This window comes from Phocoena phocoena, chromosome 3 (assembly GCF_963924675.1).
Source record: "Phocoena phocoena chromosome 3, mPhoPho1.1, whole genome shotgun sequence".
Taxonomy (NCBI): Eukaryota; Metazoa; Chordata; class Mammalia; order Artiodactyla; family Phocoenidae; genus Phocoena; species Phocoena phocoena.
This window is the reverse complement of record NC_089221.1, coordinates 8,143,362-8,164,706: the sequence shown is the minus strand read 5'-3', so window position 1 is coordinate 8,164,706 and position 21,345 is coordinate 8,143,362. Positions and strand designations below refer to the sequence as shown.

Below are 21,345 nucleotides of genomic sequence, written 5' to 3'. Positions count from 1 at the left end.
TAGAAATGCCAGCATGGATCCATGCACTCTACACGGCCAAAGGTACATGGGAAATGCACTGCACAGGTGAAATTGTTATTTTGCTCCCCCCGACCTCTGCCATTTGGTGTTCAGTGTTTTCAGGGGCAAACACTGTTGAATATTTCTTTTAAAAATCCGATTTCTTTCATTTGGAGAAAAATTTACTATGGTGAAGTAGCTATAAAAAGTCCAGCATATATATAATAAGATGATAATTCTGTAGCTATGTTAGGGAAGATTTTTTTCTATCACCTTACTTAGAAAATACAAAGTTTCTTATGGATGTACTCTTTATTTGTAGACCTTGGGTAAGAATTGGCTGTCTCTAAAACGCCTCCTTGGAAATCACTAAATGTCTTTTATTCCTCTATTACTAATTTTATTTTTCATATGAAAATTTCCAGCACCAATTGCAGACTGTATAAATATCTCCATTTGGGCTGTAAACTGCTTATAATTAAATCTGCTTTTTAATTGCATATTTATATGCAGGCTATTATACCTGGTTTAAAACAGACAGGCATATTTGTTAAGTATTCTCAGCTTTAGATAAAACATATATGCCTATTATTTTTTTAAAATGCAGCCTTTGCTCCAAAATGAGGAATATTATCTGTTCTGTTAGTCATGAATCTAATTTTACTTGAATAAAATTTTGTTTTGCTTGAAAGTATTGACAAGAGTGGATGCAGTTTGCATAGTTTGACCTCTTCAGTCACAAGTGCAAAACAAATGTAAATGTGGCTCCACTTTTAATACACTTTTGCATAGCGCAGAATACCTTGCTGGAACATGCAGTGCATATTTGTGTGTCATTAAAAATCCACATTTGAGATAGAATTTGCCCTAGGACATGTGACTGCTGACTTTTGATTGGATTATAGGAAATTGGCAAACTAGAAGCTGATAAAGTTACATTCCAAAGAGGTATCAGCCAGGAGTAGTTTGGAAAGATAAGATGTAGCTTGAGTAACCCTAAGACACTACACTGAGGCTACAACATCGGAGTCAGCAAGCACTCGCACAGATCTTTTACAAACACTCCCAACTCTTGTTAACTATACTTCTCTTGTAACATTTGTCATATTATGGCCTCTAAAAGAAAATAGTGGCAAGTAACTTATTTCAAATGCAATCGTGAACAGTTTTTGGTTTTTGTTTTTAATTTATTTTATTGAAATACAGTTGATTTACAATGTTGTGTTTATTTCTGCTGTAGAGCAAAGTGATTCAGTTGTGCGTGTACACACATTCTTTTTCGTGTTCTTTTCCCTTATGGTTTATCAGAGGATATTGAATATAGTTCCTTGTGCTATACAGTAGGACCTTGTTGTTTATCCATTCTATATGTAATTGTTTGCATCTGTTAATCTCAGACTCCCAAGCTATCCCTTCCCCGCCCCCTTGGCAACCACATGTCTGTTCTCTATGTCTGTGAGTCTGTTTCTGTGAACAGTTTTTTGAGTAGTTATATTAACTTAATCGTTCTGCTGCTTCCAGACTTTGCTAATGAGGCATATGAATAAACACATAACACAGTAGGTGCCCAGGAAGTATTTATTCAGTGGACAAAAAAATAAGTGCAGTGTCAAAGACCTGTGTGTGCCAAGGTGCTTGGTACATTTGCTGAATGAAGTAGTTAGTGGATCTTTAAGATAGCTTTCAGTTGTTAAATCATTCCTACACTGCTTTGGTCAGGTCCATTTTTGATGATGACCCTCAGAATTAAGCAGGTGTTTCTAGCTCCCTTTTAGCAATGAGGGATTATGGACCTCACAACAAACTCACTATCAGAGTCAAAAGCTAAAAGAGTTTTAAATCAGAGTTAGGAGTGAGCTGATGGAGAAGGGGCTTTCCAGAGGAGAAAAGCTGGAAGGGAGAGCCTTTAAGGATGCTCTGGTACTGATGCTGCCCTGCGCCCCCCCCCCCCCCCCACATGAGTGGGCAGCCTCGCTAGCACTGAATTGAGGTTGAGATCCAAATGTTTGCTAGATGTCACTGGGCATAGATCATTATTATAGATTCTTTCTACACGATGCTACAAGTCCCTAGCAGAAAAGGGCAGAGGTGTCAAAAGAAATTGAGATCTTCATTTTGCCAGGACCCTGCTTTGCAAAGTATGTGTCATTCCTTACTGCTGTCCCTCCAGTAGTGGCAAATATGGGGCTGATGGAAACCTAGTGAAAGTAGGTGGCCTCTGCTTCTGCTTGGGGTAACCATCATGTCCCCCAAGGCCCAGTGCATGGGAGCTTCATCTAACCTTACAGAGGGTGTGGTTCTGGCCTCTTCCTGTCACACTTTGGCCCACCTGAAATGATGTGGAAGCAATGCAGATCACTTCTGTTGTAGACCTGATCGATTGTTTGGGTGGGAAAAAGACATGAAAATAGGTCTTATAAATCAGTTATAAAAGTGGTTAGAAACTAAAATGAGGTCTAAATGTCTGTTCCTGGCAATCTGGATCAACACAAGAGATCTGAGCTGCATAAATTAACAGTCCATATAATTAAGATCATGTTTTCCTCTCATGTGTCGTGCTGTTCTCCCCTCCTTCCCTGCTCTGTACCACTGTGTATCCACGGTCATATTTACTCTCTCTCTCTCTGTTTTAGATCAAAGTATGTTGCATTCGGAATATCTCTGACAACAATTACTTCGGAGTATATTTGATCTCATCTCGTTTTTATAGCCAAAATTTCTTTCTTCGTGATTGTGTGAATTCTTAGGAGGAAGTAATTCTTGTAAATCACTGTGTTAAGCCATAACTAGAAAAAAAAGAGTCACCTAAACCTAACAAAGAGTCACCTAAACATAAAAAAAAAAAATAAGGTACTCCTGATTGCTTAATTTGTTAACATTACCCAAATCTCCTCTGTTACAGTAGAATCTATGATTATCTAAAACATGAGTTGTGCCTGGCAGGAAGAGTAGATCTTAAAAATTGGTATTATCGATTTAACTATAACAAGACAATATTCAGATTGGTGGGTAATTGAGGAAGGATAATATTTCATAAAATGAGAATTCTCTATCATCATTTATTATATATGTAGGGAGCTGTAAATGTACAAGGGTAAGTATTAATGACAACAGAAAATTGTAATGAAAGGTTGCCTTTGGGTTTCCATTTCTAATATACTACCTTGCAATTTAAATTGTGTTGGACCAATTTTAATCTATGAATGGCTGAAGAGCCTTGGATACCATTGTTAAATGTTCTTTTTTTCTCACATTTGGAGAAAAGACTGCAAGTTCCTGTGTCTATACTTTGCAGTCAACATTGGTGGGATACAGGTACATATATGAGGGGTTTGCACATCTCTCCCCCCAAAAATAGTCATTAGTCATGCCTTGGAAGGACCATAGCCACCATGTCCCATTCATCAATGTCCTACCATTATTCCATCCTGCTCCCATGAAGGCTGCCCTAGTCATAACTAGGAGAAGTAAATCCACAGTATCCACTCTTCTAGAATACATCTGACTATTCCCTGGAATAAGTCAAAGAGAACTGTATATCTTTTCTGGGATTCTGTTTTCTCTTTCTTCATACAATAAGGAGTTGGCACAAATAAGCACTAATATCCTTTGCAGATCTGAGGTGATGTGGTTCTGTATTAAGTTTACTGTATTGAATTCAGAAAGTCAAGTTCAAGTTTTCTTTTTTTTTTCACTCCCTCTGAATCAGTGCGATTCATTCTATTTCCTAGTCACAGGTTGTATCTTTCATCTCACTCACTTGTCCCAGAAATGTTCACAACAGGTGGATGCTGGACTATGGTGGGTAGATGGAATAATATTCTCTGCCAGAGGAAAACCATTACAAAGATTATGTAATACTGAAGTCTGACTAGCAACACCTTCCTAAAGCTGAGAAGCTTTGTTTATTTATTTTTTCATTGTTGTTCACTCGGCAGATGTTTCTAGAGTATCACCATATATATTCACACATATATGTCTCTTCTTGGATGCAGGGGATGAGCCGTGTCCCCAAACCACAGGACATGGGAGACCATGAAGCCTACTCCCAGATGCCGGGGAAACAAAGCAAGAAGCAGCAATCTGGGTCTTCTAGAAGTTGACAAAATTATGTCTGGGGAATCCTGTCTTGAGAGGGAGAAGGAGAAACAAGTCTTTATGCATGAAAACCCGGAATGCCCAGTCCTACCATTTCATTTCAATTACATTTCATTGTAATTCCTAAGTGATATCCTTTCTCTGTGGGGCAGGAGAAAGAGTCTCAGCTCCTAGGTTAAAAGGGAACCATTCAAGATTGGACCAGGGCAGAAACCGCGCTACGGTTTTCAAGATCATATGCAGCATCTTCATCCATGTGTCCAGTCTGATGGTTGCAACCAACAGATACGCCAATGCAGATTAAAGTCTATAGGACCATGCATCCTCTGAACAAAGTATAGCCATTCAGTGTTCAACGCCAGTGACAGTCTATGCAGTGTGGAGTGAATAAAACTGAGGTCCATATGGTAACCTCACGCTTTGCGAACTCTTCCTATAGCACAATAAAACTCTGAGCTGTTCAAGTGAGTTTGTGACGGGGAAGGAATCATTGAATGTGTAGGGAGGGCTTCCCTGATGGTGCAGTAGTTAAGAATCCACCTGCCAGGGCAGGGGACACGGGTTCGAGCCCTGGTCCGGAAAGACGTCACATGCCGCGGAGCAACTTAGCCTGTGTGTCACAACTACAGAGTCTGTGCTCTAGAGCCTCCAAACCACAACTACTGAGGCTGCGCACCACAACTACTGAAGCCCAAGTGCCTAGAGCCCGTGGTCTACAACAAGAGAAGCCCAAGCACCACAATGAAGAGTAGCCCCGGGCTTCCCTGGTGGCGCAGTGGTTGACAGTCCGCCTGCCGATGCAGGGGACGTAGGTTTGTGCCCCGGTCCGGGAGGATCCCACATGCCGCGGAGTGGCTGGGCCCGTGAGCCGTGGCTGCTGAGCCTGCGCATACGGAGCCTGTGCTCTGCAACGGGAGATGTCACAACAGTGAGAGGCCGGCGTACTGCCAAAAAAAAAAAAGGAGTAGCCCCCACTCACCGCAACTACAGAAAGCCCGCATGCAGCAACAAAAACCCAACGCATGCAAAAATAAATAAATAAATAAATTTGGGGAAAAAATGTATAGGGAAACCTCAGAAAAGAATTTTTTATTTTTTCTAAACAACTCTCCTACAAATATGTTTGAAAAAACTTTGCATTTATTGAAGAGAGCACTCAACTTTAACTTCACAGGTTTGGGTCCTAGGAATATCACTAAACGCCTGGCTGTAGGAAAGTCACTTCTCTGTCTCTAATTCTTAAATGTGAAAAATGAAAAGCACATCTCTGCTTTTCTATATAGCCCACAGCTATTATATTATAGTACATCCAGTGTGAGGAAAACCCACCTCAAGATTTCTTCAGCAAAAACTGGGAATTTAAAGGTGTATTTAAATGTCAAGGCCAACAGTATATAAGGGCTGATTCTGGGGGTTGACGAGTTCTGAGCACTGGTCTTGCTCTCTCTTCTCTGGGCACTGATGTTCATTGCATAGAATCCATTCTTTGGCAGGTTCAGGTCCCTCCTCATGGTGGCAAGATGGCTGCCAGCAGCTTCAGGTAAACATCCTATCTCAGACAGAGAGGCTTATTTTGCCCAGCCTGCTATATCAAAAATTCTGGAATTCGTTCTGACTTGATGAATTTAGACCTCATGCTCATCCTTGAATGGATCTCCCCTAGCCAGGTGAGTGGTTATGTTAACTGTTAACACTTGGTCATGTGCTTCTTCCTGGATTCAGAGATGAGGACAGCCCCAAATAAGAGACATAACAAAGATGGATGCGGGGGTGTTGGTTCCTCCAAAGGAAGTCAGGGTAAAGAGGAAGGAATGAATGTGGGGAAGGCCAAAAATAGCCGTTGTCCAACCTTTATCCCCGAACCGCTCAAAGGCATTTTCACTGTCACTGAGCTTCAACATGGGAGGAAGTGATGCTTAATGTTTAAGGACACAAATAGTATTTAATATCAGATTTGGGTCCACATCTTGGAAATGTTACTTTTTAACTACATGTCTCTGGGCAATTTCCAATCCTCTGTGCACCTCAATTTAATAATCTGTAAAGTGGAGATAATGTTGATTCAATAGAGTGGTCAAGAAGGCAGATTGATACTGTGTCTGTCAATTGTTTAGCATTTTAAGAGCTAAATAAATGGTAAGGATTCTGCCCTTTCCCAAAAGCTTCTGGCTTCAGATTCTTTCACTGCGAATTCTTTCCATTCCCCAAGAAACAGATAATTCCCATGCAATTTAAATTGTTCTGGTGCATAGAAAATAAGAAAAGCTTAACAACTTTTTAATAAATCTAGCATAACATGGATAATCAAATTGATCAAATATAGCACCAGAAAAATCTCCAGACCCATCTCCCCTGTAAATAAAGGAGTGGTATTTCTAAATTAAAGAGCAAATAGAATCAGCCATATATAATGAGATTAGGATCCCGTGAGTGGTAAGATTGATTTCAGGGTTGCAAGTATTAACTCATGTACTCTGCTCTCATTACCCTTCCCTCTCCAGAGAGATGGCATCAGACAGAACAGTTGGAGTGACTTGAGTACACAAAATAATTTCTTATTTATAACTTGGACACTGCAGTTGGCAACCTCTTCCCTACATAATCTTGTCCAGCCTCATGGACATGCAAGTAAATTCCAAGTGCATATTTCTAGCCCTTGTGACTCCCGCAAAACTCCAAATTTATCACCCACTAGTTAGTAATATTTTTTCCTGGAACAGGCACCTAAGACTGAAAATGCCTACAATAGAGCTCTTGATTTTAACTTCCCCCCAATCTTCCCTTCTTGAAAAATGGCACCATTGGTCACCAATGGGGCATGCCAACAACCCCAAAGTATTCTTGATTTCTCTCTTTCCCTTACTCCCCCTATCAAAACCATCTTATGGGATTTCAAATCCAGATATTTCTTTCCACCCTATTCTACCAATCTCATCTGGGGCAATGGCATCCCTTGCCTAGTGTACCGCAGCAGCCTTCAGACTGGTCTTTCTGTTCCCACTCTAGCTCTTTCCTGATTCCCAAGTCTGTTCTCCAGAGGAAATGCTTTTCTTTTCTTTTCCTTTACTTTCCTTTTTTCTTCTCTTTTCTTTTCTTACAGCAGTCAGAGTCAGAGTAAATGTTTTAGAACATAGATCTGATTATGACAAATACACCCCTGCCCCTGCAAAACACATACACTCACACAAACTTTGCAATGGTTTCTCATCACATGAGGATGTAACCTAGTCCTTACTGAAGCCTGCCATGATCTGGCCTTGCCTTCCCCTCTGTTCTCCCCTCCTTGGGCTCTTCCCTTTGCTCATGCTCTGCAGGCATCGCAAAGTTTGGGCCTTTGTTTTTCTGGAACACTTCAAGTTCTTTTTTTGATTCAAGGGGGCATTGCTATCTCCTGCCCTCTCCACTTGGAATGCTCATTCCCTCAATATCTATAGACGATTGCTTCTCGTTCAGTTCTCTTTTCAGTTATCACTTCCTCTCCGGAGAAGTCTGTCTTCCCTGACCATGCTCTCTAAAAATGCACCTCTCTCTGCGTTACCTGGAAGTATTTATTTCCTAATTTGCTCAGTTATCATCGTCCCAACTAAGACGTAATGTCCAAGATGACAGAGATTTTGTCTGTCTTGTTCATTGCTATGTGTTCCATGCTTAGAATAGTGCCTAGTCATAACATGACTAACAAATATGTGTTGACACATACGGAGGGAAGGAGGGAGAGAGGAAGGGAGAAGGGAGGGAAGAAGCAAGGAAGTATTTGAAATTCCCCAGCTCAGTTCAGAGCTGAAGACAAAATCGTGAGAACCAGCGGTTACTCAAGTGATGTAAGTGCAGCATCCCTTTCCTCATTGTAACTAACAAGGGACTCTTGCTTGTAAAGCACTTTGAGTTCTTTATGTGTAAGACAAATTCAGTGTATTACATGGCTCCATTATTCTATTTGCTTCAATGCAAGTAAATTTCAGGACACTGAGAGGAGTAAGGAAAAGCACAAAAGCACAGAAATATATTACCAGGATAAATAGAGCAGAGAAGGGACAAGCATCTGGGAGTGACCTGAATATTAAAGACAAAGATTTTAGTCCTAAAGATCAACCTCAAATTCAAGTGGAGAGAAGCAAATGAATGGATTTAAAGAATTCTTAGTCTGAAAGACTCTGGAGCTTTTCAACCAAAATGTTGTGAATTTTAGATGGAATAAATTCCATATAGGCTTTCTAAGGGCTGAGTTATTCTCTACAGGGAAGGTTCAGAAAGGATGTCTGCCCTGGTTTGCCCAGAGTCTATTTCTTTCTTATTTGAACAATCTTATTAAGTATACAATAACGTTAATACACATGCACGTTCCTTAAAGCAGGAATTGTTCCCTTGATAATGAAGTGGGAAGACCCACTTGGGAAAGGTATTAAAACTATCACTCACTTTCATGATGACACTAATCCCAAAGTAAAATGTCCGTGTTCGCTGGAAAGCAGAAGGATGATCATTATAGCCTTCTACCTGGTGAGAAGCTTGCCAATGTCAATTTAACTGCATGTGAAAAAAAATAGCACTTTCTTTGGAGGAGCTGAATAATTTGAATATAAATAAGCGACCCTTTCCGCCTGTCAGTTGCCTCAAGAATATTTAGTATTGTCTCTTTTAATGACTGCTCATTACAGATGAGTGCAAATGAGCAGATTTAATCAGGGTAATATGGGGTAATCATCATGTGAATTCCTCCACGTCAGGACTTGTTCCATCTGTTCGGAGCCATTTGTCCATGTAAAACTGTCACCATTCCGAGCTGATGACTGACAGGTGAGGCCAGACTTTTGTACGTTTTTCGTCTCAGAGTCAGAAATTCTCTGATGTGTCCCTCTCACTAAAACAAATGGCTTCAAAGCACAAAGCGGTTCTGTATTCAGGACCATTTTCCTATATTTGGTTTGTTGCATTGCTCGTTAAAATACTTAGCTCACCCTCACTTAGCACAAGAGCACAACCAACAACCATGGTTATCTTGATTGATGGGGTGGACTCTAAGGGGGAGGCTGCACCAGGCGACCTCGGAGGTCTTCCCACGAGCACTGAAATGCAGCCTCTGGGGTGTGTATGGCATCAGTTCCACAGCAGCAGGAAGGCTGTGCACCTAGGACAGACGTTTCTTATTCCCCCATCCTTCCACGGAACCAGTGCGCGTCTCAGGCGAGTTGATGTGCCTTCAGTAGCCTTTGTGTGTGCTCACTGAGGAGACTGGTGATGGAAATTATTGAATGGAAAAAAAAATGTAGCTTAAGCCTCATGAATTTTTATTTTTTACTCCTCGGGATTCCTGCGCCAGAAGACCTGGTCTACGTGAAATACAGTTTTCTATGAAGAATTACTGCTACTCCCCAAGCTAGTTCTCGCAAAAGTCATAATAGAATATTTGAGAACCAAATACCCCCTCCAGGTGATTGAATTCAAAAGACAAACAGCACATGAATACGTAGAATCCGGCATGGTTATTTCCCTTAGGTCTTCAGTGTGCTGTGCGTTACCTCCGCTGGCCCGAGTCGGTGCTGAAAAACGATGCTGCTGGTCTAGACTCAGAACAGAATTTGTTTTTACATTTTCCCCCTTTAGTGTTACCATGACTTTTTTGTGAAACTGAAGTGCGCAGACCGTGCCGAAGGGCTCAGTGTGTAAACGTCATGGCAAGACTGGGGCGACAGGGAAGAGGCACGTGCTGGTCCTGTGACCTGACGTTTTTAGGAACAGAGAATTAGAAAACAAAAGCTCTCTTTTAAAGTGACTTTGTAATATTTTTTTCTCTTCCCTTTGCGATGGAGACCCTAATATAATTGAGTTGTGTTCTACTTAAAAATGTACCATCTGCCAAACACCAAAAGGGAGAAGGAATTCTGGGGATGAGAAGAAAACCCAGATACGCCCTCCCAGAGTCTGCAGGGTACAGACAAGGACCCAGCATTTGCAGGCAAAGTGACAGGCGCAACGACGGAGCTTTGATGGGGAAATCACAGAAGCTGTAGTCGCTGCTGTTTTGAGAGCTCCTGGCTTCCTCATTTCATAGGAGGATGCCCTGCCCTTTTTGCTTTTCCTGCCTGCAGAATGTAAAATTGGAAAGTTTTTAGTATTCTTCTCTTTCCATCCAAGGGAGAAGAACAAGGCTTATCCTGATCGTCCTGCTTGGACCTGGATCAATTTTCATAGGACCCACCCATGAACAACTTCCCTCGATGCCTCCTTGAAGATGTTCATGGCTGTTCCCTACAACTCATCAATGTTGTAGCACAAAGAACAGAGTCGAGTCCTAGGTGGCACAGACACTGCATATTCAGAGAAGGATCACAAAGAAACCTAGGTACCTGCTCTCACCTCGAATGGTTTCATATGGTTTCCCTTCCAGTTTTCCAAAAGTGAGATTCATCCTAAGAGCCCTTTAGGACACCTTCGGACAAAGTAACAAGTATCCATAGGGACATATGCCCCATTTGGGGCTCTGCGGGATCCACTGTGATCAACTTCTAGGTTGGAAAAGCTTCCATTCCACAAAGGTTTAATAAATCGCTCCCCACTTTGTGCTCTGTCGGTGAATTCTCCAAATACTGAATTTCGTTTTATGCCACACTGTACAAGGTGACTTGCTTTTATCTGCCTTTAGTTTCTGAATGCTTTGAGGACCGAAACTGTTGTATCCACCTTTGCCCCCACATGTTTAGACAGTGGTGTTCTGTGGGATGTGATTTTGCCACTCAGGGAACATTCGGCAAAGTCTGGAATCACTTTTGGTTGTCACACCTGGGGCAAATGGTGTACTGCTGGCATCTAATGCTTAGAGGCTGGGAGACATGCTATACTGCACAGGGCATCGTCCACCAACCCCCCTTAAATAGCCAGCCCCAAATGTCAACAGTGTCCAGGTGGAGAAAACCTGGTTTAGCATAACACCTCACACAGAATACATTTTAATAAACGCTCACATAATTTTTCCAGAAACAGTCCATAAGACAGTTATAACAGTAAATTGAATCATGTACTCTTTTATCATTACATTTTTTCCTGGAACAACCAGCTCATGTCATAAAATTGTCACAGTTTTGAAAAACTAGTAGGGAAAATGTTTCAAGCCCTGTATTGTCCTGCAGATGGTTGGCTACTGATGGGAATGGTGCTGAATGGCTCTTATATTACCTTCCTTTAAGCTTTGGACCTACTGTATACACAGACTTGTAAGCTTAATGACTTTGCCATGATGGTCTGTCACGCTTTGTGTTTTATCACATATGTTTTAATATACATATAATATATAATATATAATATCTGTTTTAAATTTTAGGTGGTCCTAAATCGCTCAACAATTGCATATTGGAGAACTACTAGTTAGGAGGCTTATGTTGCCGATTGTACTACATCATTACAGCACAAGTGATGATTTCAAAAAAGAGTTTTCTGTAAAGGATGCCTCGCAGACAGGACCTTCCAGATGGCAGAGGAGTAAGACGTGGAGATCACCTTCAGCCCCACAAAAACATCAGAAATACACCTATATGTGGAACAACTCCTACAGAACACCTACTGAATGCTGGCAGAAGATCTCAGACTTCCAAAAATGCAAGAAACTCCCCACATACCTGGGTAGGGCAAAAGAAAAAAGAAAAAACAGAGATAAAAGAATAGGGACAGGGCTTCCCTGGTGGCGCAGTGGTTGAGAGTCTGCATGCTGTTGCAGGGGACATGGGTTCGTGCCCCGGTCCGGGAAGATCCCACATGCCGCGGAGAGGCTGGGCCCGTGAGCCATGGCCGCTGAGCCTGCGTGTCTGGAGCCTGTGCTCTGCAACGGGAGAGGCCACAACAGTGAGAGGCCCACGTACTGTAAAATAAAAAAAAAAAGAATAGGGACAGGAGCTGCACCGCTGGGAGGGAGCTGTGAAGGAGGAAAAGTTTCCACACACTAGGAAGCCCCTTCACTGGTGGAGATGGGGGTGCTGGGGGGTAGCATCAGAGCCATGGAGGACAGCACAGCAACAGGGGTGCAGAAGGCAAAGCGGAGAGATCCCCACACAGATGACCATGGCCGACCAGCACTCACCAGCCCGAGAGGCTTCTCTGCTCACCCGCTGGGGCAGATGGGAGCTGGGCGTTGAGGCTCGGGCTTTGGAGGTCAGATCCCAGGGAGAGGACTGGGGTTGGCTGTGTGAACACAGCCTGAAGGGGGCTAGTGCACCATGGCTAGCTGGGAGGGAGTCCAGGGAAAAGTCTGGAGCTGCCTAAGAGGCAAGACACCATTGCTTTGGGGTGCATGAGGAGAGAGGATTCAGAGCACCGCCTAAACGAGCTCCAGAGACGGGTGTGAGCCACGGCTATAAGCGCGGACCCCAGAGACGGGGATGAGATGCTAAGGCTGCTGCTGCCCTGTGTGCAAGCACAGGTCACTATCCACACCTCCCCTCCTGGGAGCCTGTGCAGCCTGCCACTGCCAGGGTCCTGTGATCCAGGGACAACTTCCCCGGGAGAACACACGGCACACCTCAGGCTGGTGCAAAATCATGCAGGCCTCTGCTGCTGCAGGCTTGCCCCGCATCCGTACCCCTCCTTCCCCCCGGCCTGAGTGAGCCAGAGCCCCCGAATCAGCTGCTCCTGTAACCCCGTCCTGTCTGAGCGATGAACAGACGCCCTCAGGTGACCTACATGCAGAGGTGGGTCCAAATCCAAAGCTGAACCCCGGGAGCTGTGCAAACAAAGAAGAGAAAGGGAAATCTCTCCCAGCAGCCTCAGGAGCAGCGGATTAAATCTCCACAATCAATTTGATGTACCCTGCATCTTTGGAATACCTGAATAGACAAAGAGTCATCCCAAATTGAGGTGGTGGACTTTGGGAACAACTGTAGACTTAGGGTTTGCTTTCTGAATCTAATTTGTTTCTGGTTTTATGTTTATCATAGTTTAGTATTTAGGCTTTATTATCATTGGTAGATTTGTTTATTGATTTGGTTGCTCTCTTCCCTTTTTATATATATATATATATATTTTTTTTTTCTCTTTTTGAGAGTGTGTATGTGTATTCTTCTTTGTGTGATTTTGTCTGTATAGCTTTGCTTTTGCCATTTGTTCTAGGGTTCTGTCTGTTCATTTGTTTTTCAGGGGTTTTTTTTGTTTGTTTTTTTCAGTATAGTTTTCAGCACTTGTTATCATTGGTGGATTTGTTTTTTGGTTTGGTTGCTCTCTTCTCTTCTTTTTAATTACTTGTTTTTATTTAAATAATTTTTCTATATTTTTTATTTTAATAACTTTCTTTTCTTTACTTGTTTTCTTTCTTTTTTTTTCTTTTGCTCCCTTTTCTTCTGAGCTGTGTGGCTGACAGGGTCTTGGTGCTCTGGCTGGGTGTCAGGCCTGAGCCTCTGAGGTGGGAGAGCTGAGTTCAGGACATTGGTCCACCAGAGACCTCCCAGCTCCTTGTAATATCAATTGGTGAGAGTTCTCTCAGAGATCTCCGTCTCAGCACTAAGACTCAGCTCCTCCCAATGACCAGCAAGACCCAGTGCTGGACACCCTATGCCACACAGCTAGCAAGACAGGAACACAACCCCACCCATTAGCAGAGAGGGTGCCTAGAATCATAATAAGGTCTCAGACACCCCAAAACACACCACCAGCCTTGGTCCTGTCCACCAGAAAGACAAGATCCAGCCTCATCCACCAGAACACAGGCACTAGTCCCCTCCACCAGTAAGCCTACACAACCCACTGAACCAACCTTACCCACTGGGGGCAGACACCAAAAACAATAGGAACTATGAACTTGCAGCCTTCGAAAATGAGACCCCAAACACAGTAAGATAAGCAAAATGAGAAGACAGAGAAATATACAGCAGATGAAGGAGCAAGGTAAAAACCCACCAGACCTAACAAATGAAGAGGAAATAGGCAGTCTACCTGAAAAAGAATTCAGAGTAGTGATAGTAAAGATGGTCCAAAATCTTGGGAATAGAATGGAGTAAATACAAGAAACATTTACCAAGGACCTAGAAGAACTAAAGAGCAAACAAACAACGATGAACAACAAAACAAATGAAATTTTAAATTCTCTAGAAGGAATCAATAGCAGAATAACTGAGGCAGAAGAACAGATAAGTAACCTGGAAGGTAAAATAGTGGAAATAGCTACAACAGAACAGCATAAAGAAAAAAGAATGAAAAGATTTGAGGACAGTCTCAGAGACCTCTGAGACAACATTAAACACACCAACATTCAAATTATAGAGGTCCCAGAAGAAAAGAAAAAGAAAGGGAGTGAGAAAATATTTGAAGAGATTATCGTTGAAAACTTCCCTAATATGGGAAACGAAATAGTCAAGTCTAGAAAGTGCAGAGAGTCCCATACAGGATAAATCCAAGGAGAAACACAGCAAGACACATATTAGTCAAACTATCAAAAATTAAATACAAAGAAAAAATATTAAAAGAAGCAAGAAAAAAGCAACAAATAACATTCAAGGGAATCCCCATAAGGTTAAGAGCTGATCTTTCAACAGAAACTCTGCAAGCCAGAAATGAGTGGCAGGACATATTTAAAGTGATGAAAGGGAAAACCCTACAACCAAGATTACTCTACCCAGCAAGGATCTCACTCAGATTCGATGGAGAAATTAAAACTTTAACAGACAAGCAAAAGCTAAGAGAATTGAGCACCACCAAACCAGCTTTACAACAAATGCTAAAGGAACTTCTCTAGGCAGGAAACATAAGTGAAGGACAAGACCTACAAAAACAAACCCAAAACAATTAAGAAAATGGTAATAGGAACATACATATCGATAATTATCTTAAATGTAAATGGCTTAAATGCTCCAACCAAAAGACATAGACTGGCTAAATGGATACAAAAACAAGGCCTATAAGACACTGATGAAAGAAATTAAAGATGATACAAAGAGATGGAAAGTTGCACCATGTTTTTGGATTGGAAGAATCAACATTGTGAAAATGACTATACTACCCAAAGCAATCTACAGATTCAATGCAATCCCTATCAAACTACCAATGGCATTTTTCACAGAACTAGAACAAAAAAAACACAATTTGTATGGAAACACAGAAGACCCCAAATAGCCAAAGCAATATTGGGAAAGAAAAATGGAGCTGGAGGAATCAGGCTCCTGGACTTCAGACTATACTACAAAGGTATAGCAATCCAGACAGTATGGTACTGGCACAAAAACAGTAATATAGATCAATGGAACAGGATAGAATCCCAGAGATAAACTCATACACATATGGTCACATTATCTTTGATAAAGGAGGAAGGAATATACAATGGAGAAAAGAGAGCCTCTTCAATAAGTGGTGCTGGGAAAACTGGGCAGCTACATGTAAAGATTGAAATTAGAACACTTCCTAACACCATACACAAAAATAAACTCAAGTTGGTTCCTTGGCTGGTACTTGAGTCCCCGCTATATGCATCTGGCATGGATGTTTTCCACAGCAAACATAGGTAGATATTTTCCAAAGAACACTTCCTGGGCCTTTTCTCCCCAAATGCAACCACTCAAATTAAAGAAATACCTGCTTTACAGTTTGCCTTTCTTTTTGATGAGTTCTCATTGCCATTACTTATCTTCCTTATTTCTTCTCTGCTCTTGATATTTTCCCTGAGGAGACACACCTGACAGATGAGAAACACAGCAACAGGCCCCAGGAACCCTCACACACATGTGCACATCAGCACTCTTCTCTCCATCCTGTCCTTTCTGGTCCTCTGTCTCTGCCGCTCCATGACAGCTGCTTTGCTCTTTTCTCAAATTTTCAACTTTAGAAGCTTCATATTTCTGTACTGCATCTTGCGGGTTGGTTCATACCACTCTGGACACTATTACCTTAATTTTAGGAAATCCTAAAATGAAACAAAATGCAAAGAAATTGCTCCTCCACAGAAAGTGCTGTCAGTGAGAGAGAACTTTGATCCAGTCAAAAAACTGGCAGTTCAGTGAGTTAACAGTGCCTGCCATGCCTCCCTAAACAAATGAAGAAGTCTGTTCATAAATAAACAAAACATCATCTAAAGATTATTTGTCCAACCTGAGACATTTTTATGGATTCTTTCCTTTTTCAAAGGGTTACACTGATTTTCAAAGCATAATGCATGTTGCTGGATTACAGCAATGTAATAAAAAAAAAAAAAACCCTTGCCAGATATTACCTAACTGTTGAAGATTGGGTAAGTGGTACAGGGATCTTTCTGTATTATTTCTTATGACTGCATGTGAGTCTACAATTATCTCAAAATAAAAAGTTTAAAGAAAAAGGGAAGCACATGTTTGAACTTGTAATGGCAGAAAGATGCACGAATGTCGTGGGGACCCTGTGTGTCTGATGCCTGGTCTTAGATGATTTATCCTGGCTGGAAGCGCTGATTGCTCATTTCTTGTCTACCTGGATATTATTTCTGCACTATTTGTTAGAGTCACAGACAATAGAACCATTTTTCCTCATCAGATCAGAGAGGAAGCTGAGGACAGGCTGTCTTTCTCTGTCCTTGTAAGCAGGCTCACCTGCTCCATGGTGCCAAGATCCTAGGTGCCATGGTGATGTGTCCCATCAACTGGTAAAAAGGCAGACAGATAGAAGAGGAAGAGAAATCAAGGGCTGAACTCTCATTTTCCATTTCCCCTAATTGGACAAACTGAACAGACAATAGCTTGCAAATATATTTCACTTTGCACTTGTGTTCTCAGCTTTGGGACCCTTTCAACTGATGGTGGCAATTTTGGAGCTCCTATCACGTTGCATGTCTTCCCCATGAAGTGACATCAGTAGGTGGGTGGGCTGGAGGTATCTCCATCTGCTTGAAGTCACAAATGCATTTTCTATTTGACGATGACATTGGATGCTAGCTAAGATATATATGTATATTTCTAAAACAACCTCAGAAATCTTTTGCTCCCAGTGAAGCAAAAGATGTTCCTCATTTTGGCTATAGCTTATAACTTCACACATGATGATAGAAAATGTGTTTAGGTTTGGATTTGCCAATCACCAATAATGTGGATTCAAACATTGGTTTATAAGCCTAAGACATGCAGGTGTGGTTGTACTAAACTGGGGTCTTTGCTTCAGAAGATCCAGGGAAATATTCATTTTCCTGGGTGTGGGAAAGCTCTGAGGCTGTTCTTCCTCTTCCCACAGAGGAAAGAGCAAAATAACAGCCTTGGTCTTCCTGCTATTTTGTTTTCCCATGTCCCAATAGGTGGGAGGTTTATAGCTAATTGTGCACTCAGGTGGTCAGCTCTGGGAAGAGCAGTGGTGTAACAGAGGTGATGATTGCCCCTTCCTTTGGAGGGGACAGTGAGGAATCACTTTTGTTTTCTGTTCATCTCAAGTTCAGACGCCTTATCCTTGAATCGTGGTGTGTATACCTGCAGGTGGAGAAAAGGAGAGCAGAAGAGATTGCAAATATTCAGGGGAAAACTTGTAAATATACAATTCTCATGTGACTTTTTTACTCAGATGCCAAATTCTCATTCAATTTCAGGCAACTCCTGCTTTCACAATGCTGGTTAATGAGATGAATATGAAGGTACGATTGTTCGTATGCTTAAAAGTTACCAAAGTTATAAAAAAGATAATGCATGCTAAAGCAAACTCTTCTAGAAACGCTTTTGCAGTCCACTTTCCTAGAAATATATTTCTTCCAGAAACATCGCCTAGCTATCACGTTGATGGGTAGGGCGTGGGACAATAATTGCTCCATCGTTGAAGCAAAAGTAACTGGGTCTTTTGTGTCTCTGGAGCCACCCTTATGTGGACTCCCTAACCTTGACAAATTGTTTTTGTCTGCTCATTTAGCATGGGGTTAGCCTCTATCATGGTACGGCATTGTCCTCCACCCCCTCCCTGAATTTTTTGAGATGGAGTGGGACACAGTTGCCCAGGAGACTTGGCTGTGGGATCACATGTCCATGGGTCCAGCCAGAGGACTGCTGACTGCAGGATGAGGCGCTGTCCACCCTTCTCCTACTTCCTGTGGCCTTCCTGCTCAGTCAGTAACAAAGGAGATGGGCAAAGAGGCAGGCTCTTATTGAAAAGGGGGCCAGCAATAGCATTCCATTCCATTTCAGAGAGAGGTCAGACACCCCCAAACCAGGAGACAAATGTTGCCACTTTGCATCCCATTCTCCATTCTGATGTTGACCCCTTCAGTGCCCAAAGTCCAGGGATTCTCTGAGGTTTCAGTGACCATAAGATTGTGGCTCCAACCAAGAAGGTTAAATCTGTGTGCTTATAGCAACAGATTTCTCAAAATGTAAATGCTGCAACAATTTGATTCAGGAAATAAACACAACGATTTTTAAACTCTCCCAGATTAAGAATGCCTTTTAAATTCTCAGTCTCTCATTCAAATGTAGTAAAGGCTTGAAGTTAGAATAATCTGGACCTAAAAATGGGAGGAAGACATTAGCATTTAATGTTTACTTGTCTTCTTTAGGTTAGGGACCACCCATTCTAGAGACTTCAGACAGTTTAAATATTATGCTCCATGTGCTTAAGTACAGTCATTCTTGTCAAACTATAAGTATTCTAATTTTAGGCTTGGGAAATCTGATTTCCACAACTTTTGGGCATGTAGACCTATATCTCATTGGGTGAGAGGAGGGATAGGTAGCCAGAAATATCCAAGAAAGAAAGAAACCAGCCAGGTCATGCAAATCAACTTTGGCAATCAGTGGGATAACAGATGTTGCAGACAGATGGCGCTCATATTGGAGAACAATTCAAATGACGGGGCAGGGAGACTCACCTGTTTTAAAGACGGTCTTGCTAGGGTATGAGTTTGGAATCACATTAGAGATTGTATTAACATAAACTTAATGTCAGTGGTATATTCTTTTTAAAAGAATTATTCTTTTGCCACCTAATCATTGTAGACTGTCATCTGAAAACTTTATGCTGGGAAAAGGGTAGGGACTGAGAAAATCAGTCACCACGAGCTGAAAACATCAAGATTTTTGGGGGGGAATCAACATAAATTCAGATAGCTTGTGGGCTTTTGTTTCATTTTCTTCCTATTTAAAGCTAGCATCTCCCCCTCTCTCTCTCTCCTTGATACATTAGACCACCCGATGCATCACTCCATACCTTTGCAGGACGAAATAATGATTGCGTTTGAGATGTGCTTTAAACATTTGGTGTCATATCTGTGACATCTGGATCTACTTAATCATTCTGGTTGGGGGTCAGGTTGGTGATTTTAGCCTGTAATTTAAAACATTCAAATCAATGAAGTGTGGGTTTCCTTTTTTTCTTTTTGGTGCTCTATTTGTTTCTGTTTTAAATGTTTCTCCACAAGATCAGCAATACGACATAATTTTGAATAAAATATCTACTTAAATCTCTGAAAACATGTCTGTTTTTAAAATAAATGATGACTGAAGATTCATTTTATTTCAACCTCAACATTCCTGAGCGAAAACACACATTGTGACTGTTTCAATTTTTGAGGTTGGAATGCATGTTCTTAAGTGAAATCTTTAGTTTCTAGTAACTAAAATTTCCTCCTCCTATAGATTTGTATAAGTCATATAATATAAGCACGCACCCTGTGTTAACAAGGTAGAATTTGAATTTAGGAGTATCTAAGGCCCCTTAGCTAGACTGGGCTCAGCACATGGTAAGCACGCTCTGAATGGCCTAGATTCCAGAACCACTGGGGAAACCTCAGATTCTTCTGAAGATAAGTAGGTGGAAAAGGATTGGAAAAAAAAAAAATAAGTGGCTAACAGCTAGCTAGGATATTGTATTACTAAATATATGGAAGGCCCTCTGGCCACAAACTCACTCATTTGGAGAGCAAGAGCTATGCTTTTTTTTTTTTTTTTTTTTTTTTTTGCGGTACGCGGGCCTCTCACTGTTGTGCCCTCTCCGTTGCGGAGCACAGGCTCCGGACGCGCAGGCTGAGCGGCCCAGCCGTTCTGCGGCATGTGGGATGTGGGATCTTCCCGGATGGGGTCACGAACCCGCGTCCCCTGCATCGGCAGGCGGACTCCCCACCACTGCGCCACCAGGGAAGCCCAAGAGCTATGCTTTTGATTGCAGATTAATAAGTTTTACTTCACTTGAAACCTGGAGAATTGGCTTCCAGAAAGCATTGACCAGCTATAGTCAAAAAACTCGGTTTCATGACAAGTATTCTCTAGCATATGCACCACTGTGTGTCTGCTGTCATACTTGAGATTCTTGAGTCAAGGACTTGTGCCTTTGATCACGGAGGCATGATGTCCTTAATGGCACTACTTGATGACGGATGTGGAGAACAAGTTCTATGGGAGGAGAGAGGAAGCCTTGAGCATAATAATTTAAATTGGAAGGCTAAGTAGATTTGTGTCATACCTTATAGAGATCAGAAACTAATCCATACACAAGACAAACCACTGTCTTCCAAAGCCAGTAATTTGGTCTCCTCAGTTTTTGCTAGAACTGCCCCTGCTTATTTGGGTCATTTATTTAACGTCTGTGCAATGCCGTAAGCGCAGTAATGAGCTGAGCCTCTGTTCCTTGATCTATAAAATGGGGATGATAATGATAGGTACCACATGCTTAATAAAGTTCTAGGTATGTAATTGTGAGCAGTAATGAAGGCAAATCCCAAGTAAAGGGGCTGAAATAGATATGGTCACAGGGAATCTCCAGCAGCACCTTGGGATGGGGTGGGGGGCATTGGGAAGAAACTTGTTGAACAGTAGAGGGTCATATTAAAGCCTGATTTGGAATCTAGACCCAGCACTCGTGAACTGGGTGACTTGACGAGGCTGAAGCTCATGTTTCCCCATCTTTGAAGTGGGCACATGGATTATCACAGGCTGAATGAGATATGCTAATGAACCAGTGGAATCCATGCCTGGCTGCTGCTAGTGGTGTTTTTTGTTGTTAAACCATATGCAACTGCTGAAATGGGGCCATTTTTGATCTGCTGAAATGACAGTTTCCTACGGTTCACCCCAATAATCATCAAACAAGCAATCACAGAGTTTGGAGGAGAGCTAATTCCAGATAAAGGAAGCAGCATGTGTAGAGGTATCTGGCAAATAAAGGAAATAAAAACATAGAAAAGCGCAAGAGTGAAAGGAGGAATGAAGGGTGTATCAGGCTGCTTTGCTGCAATAACAAGTGGGGCCAGCATTTCAGTCCTCACAGCCATGAGTTCATTCTCACGTATGCTGCATGATGGCTGTGAGTCTGCAGCAGTCCTCTTGCTCTTCTGAGTCCCGA

The 21,345-nt window shown here is 41.9% G+C and overlaps 1 protein-coding gene across 1 annotated transcript; it reads left to right on the top strand.

The window, feature by feature from the left end:
• Positions 1-12,150: 12,150 nt before the first annotated feature.
• On the top strand, positions 12,151-16,029 carry TAS2R1 (taste 2 receptor member 1). Its single transcript, XM_065873228.1, is given in 3 exon segments — positions 12,151-12,240; positions 15,444-15,949; positions 15,951-16,029. Coding segments are annotated over 3 exon segments (675 nt in total).
• The last annotated feature ends 5,316 nt before the right edge of the window (positions 16,030-21,345 follow it).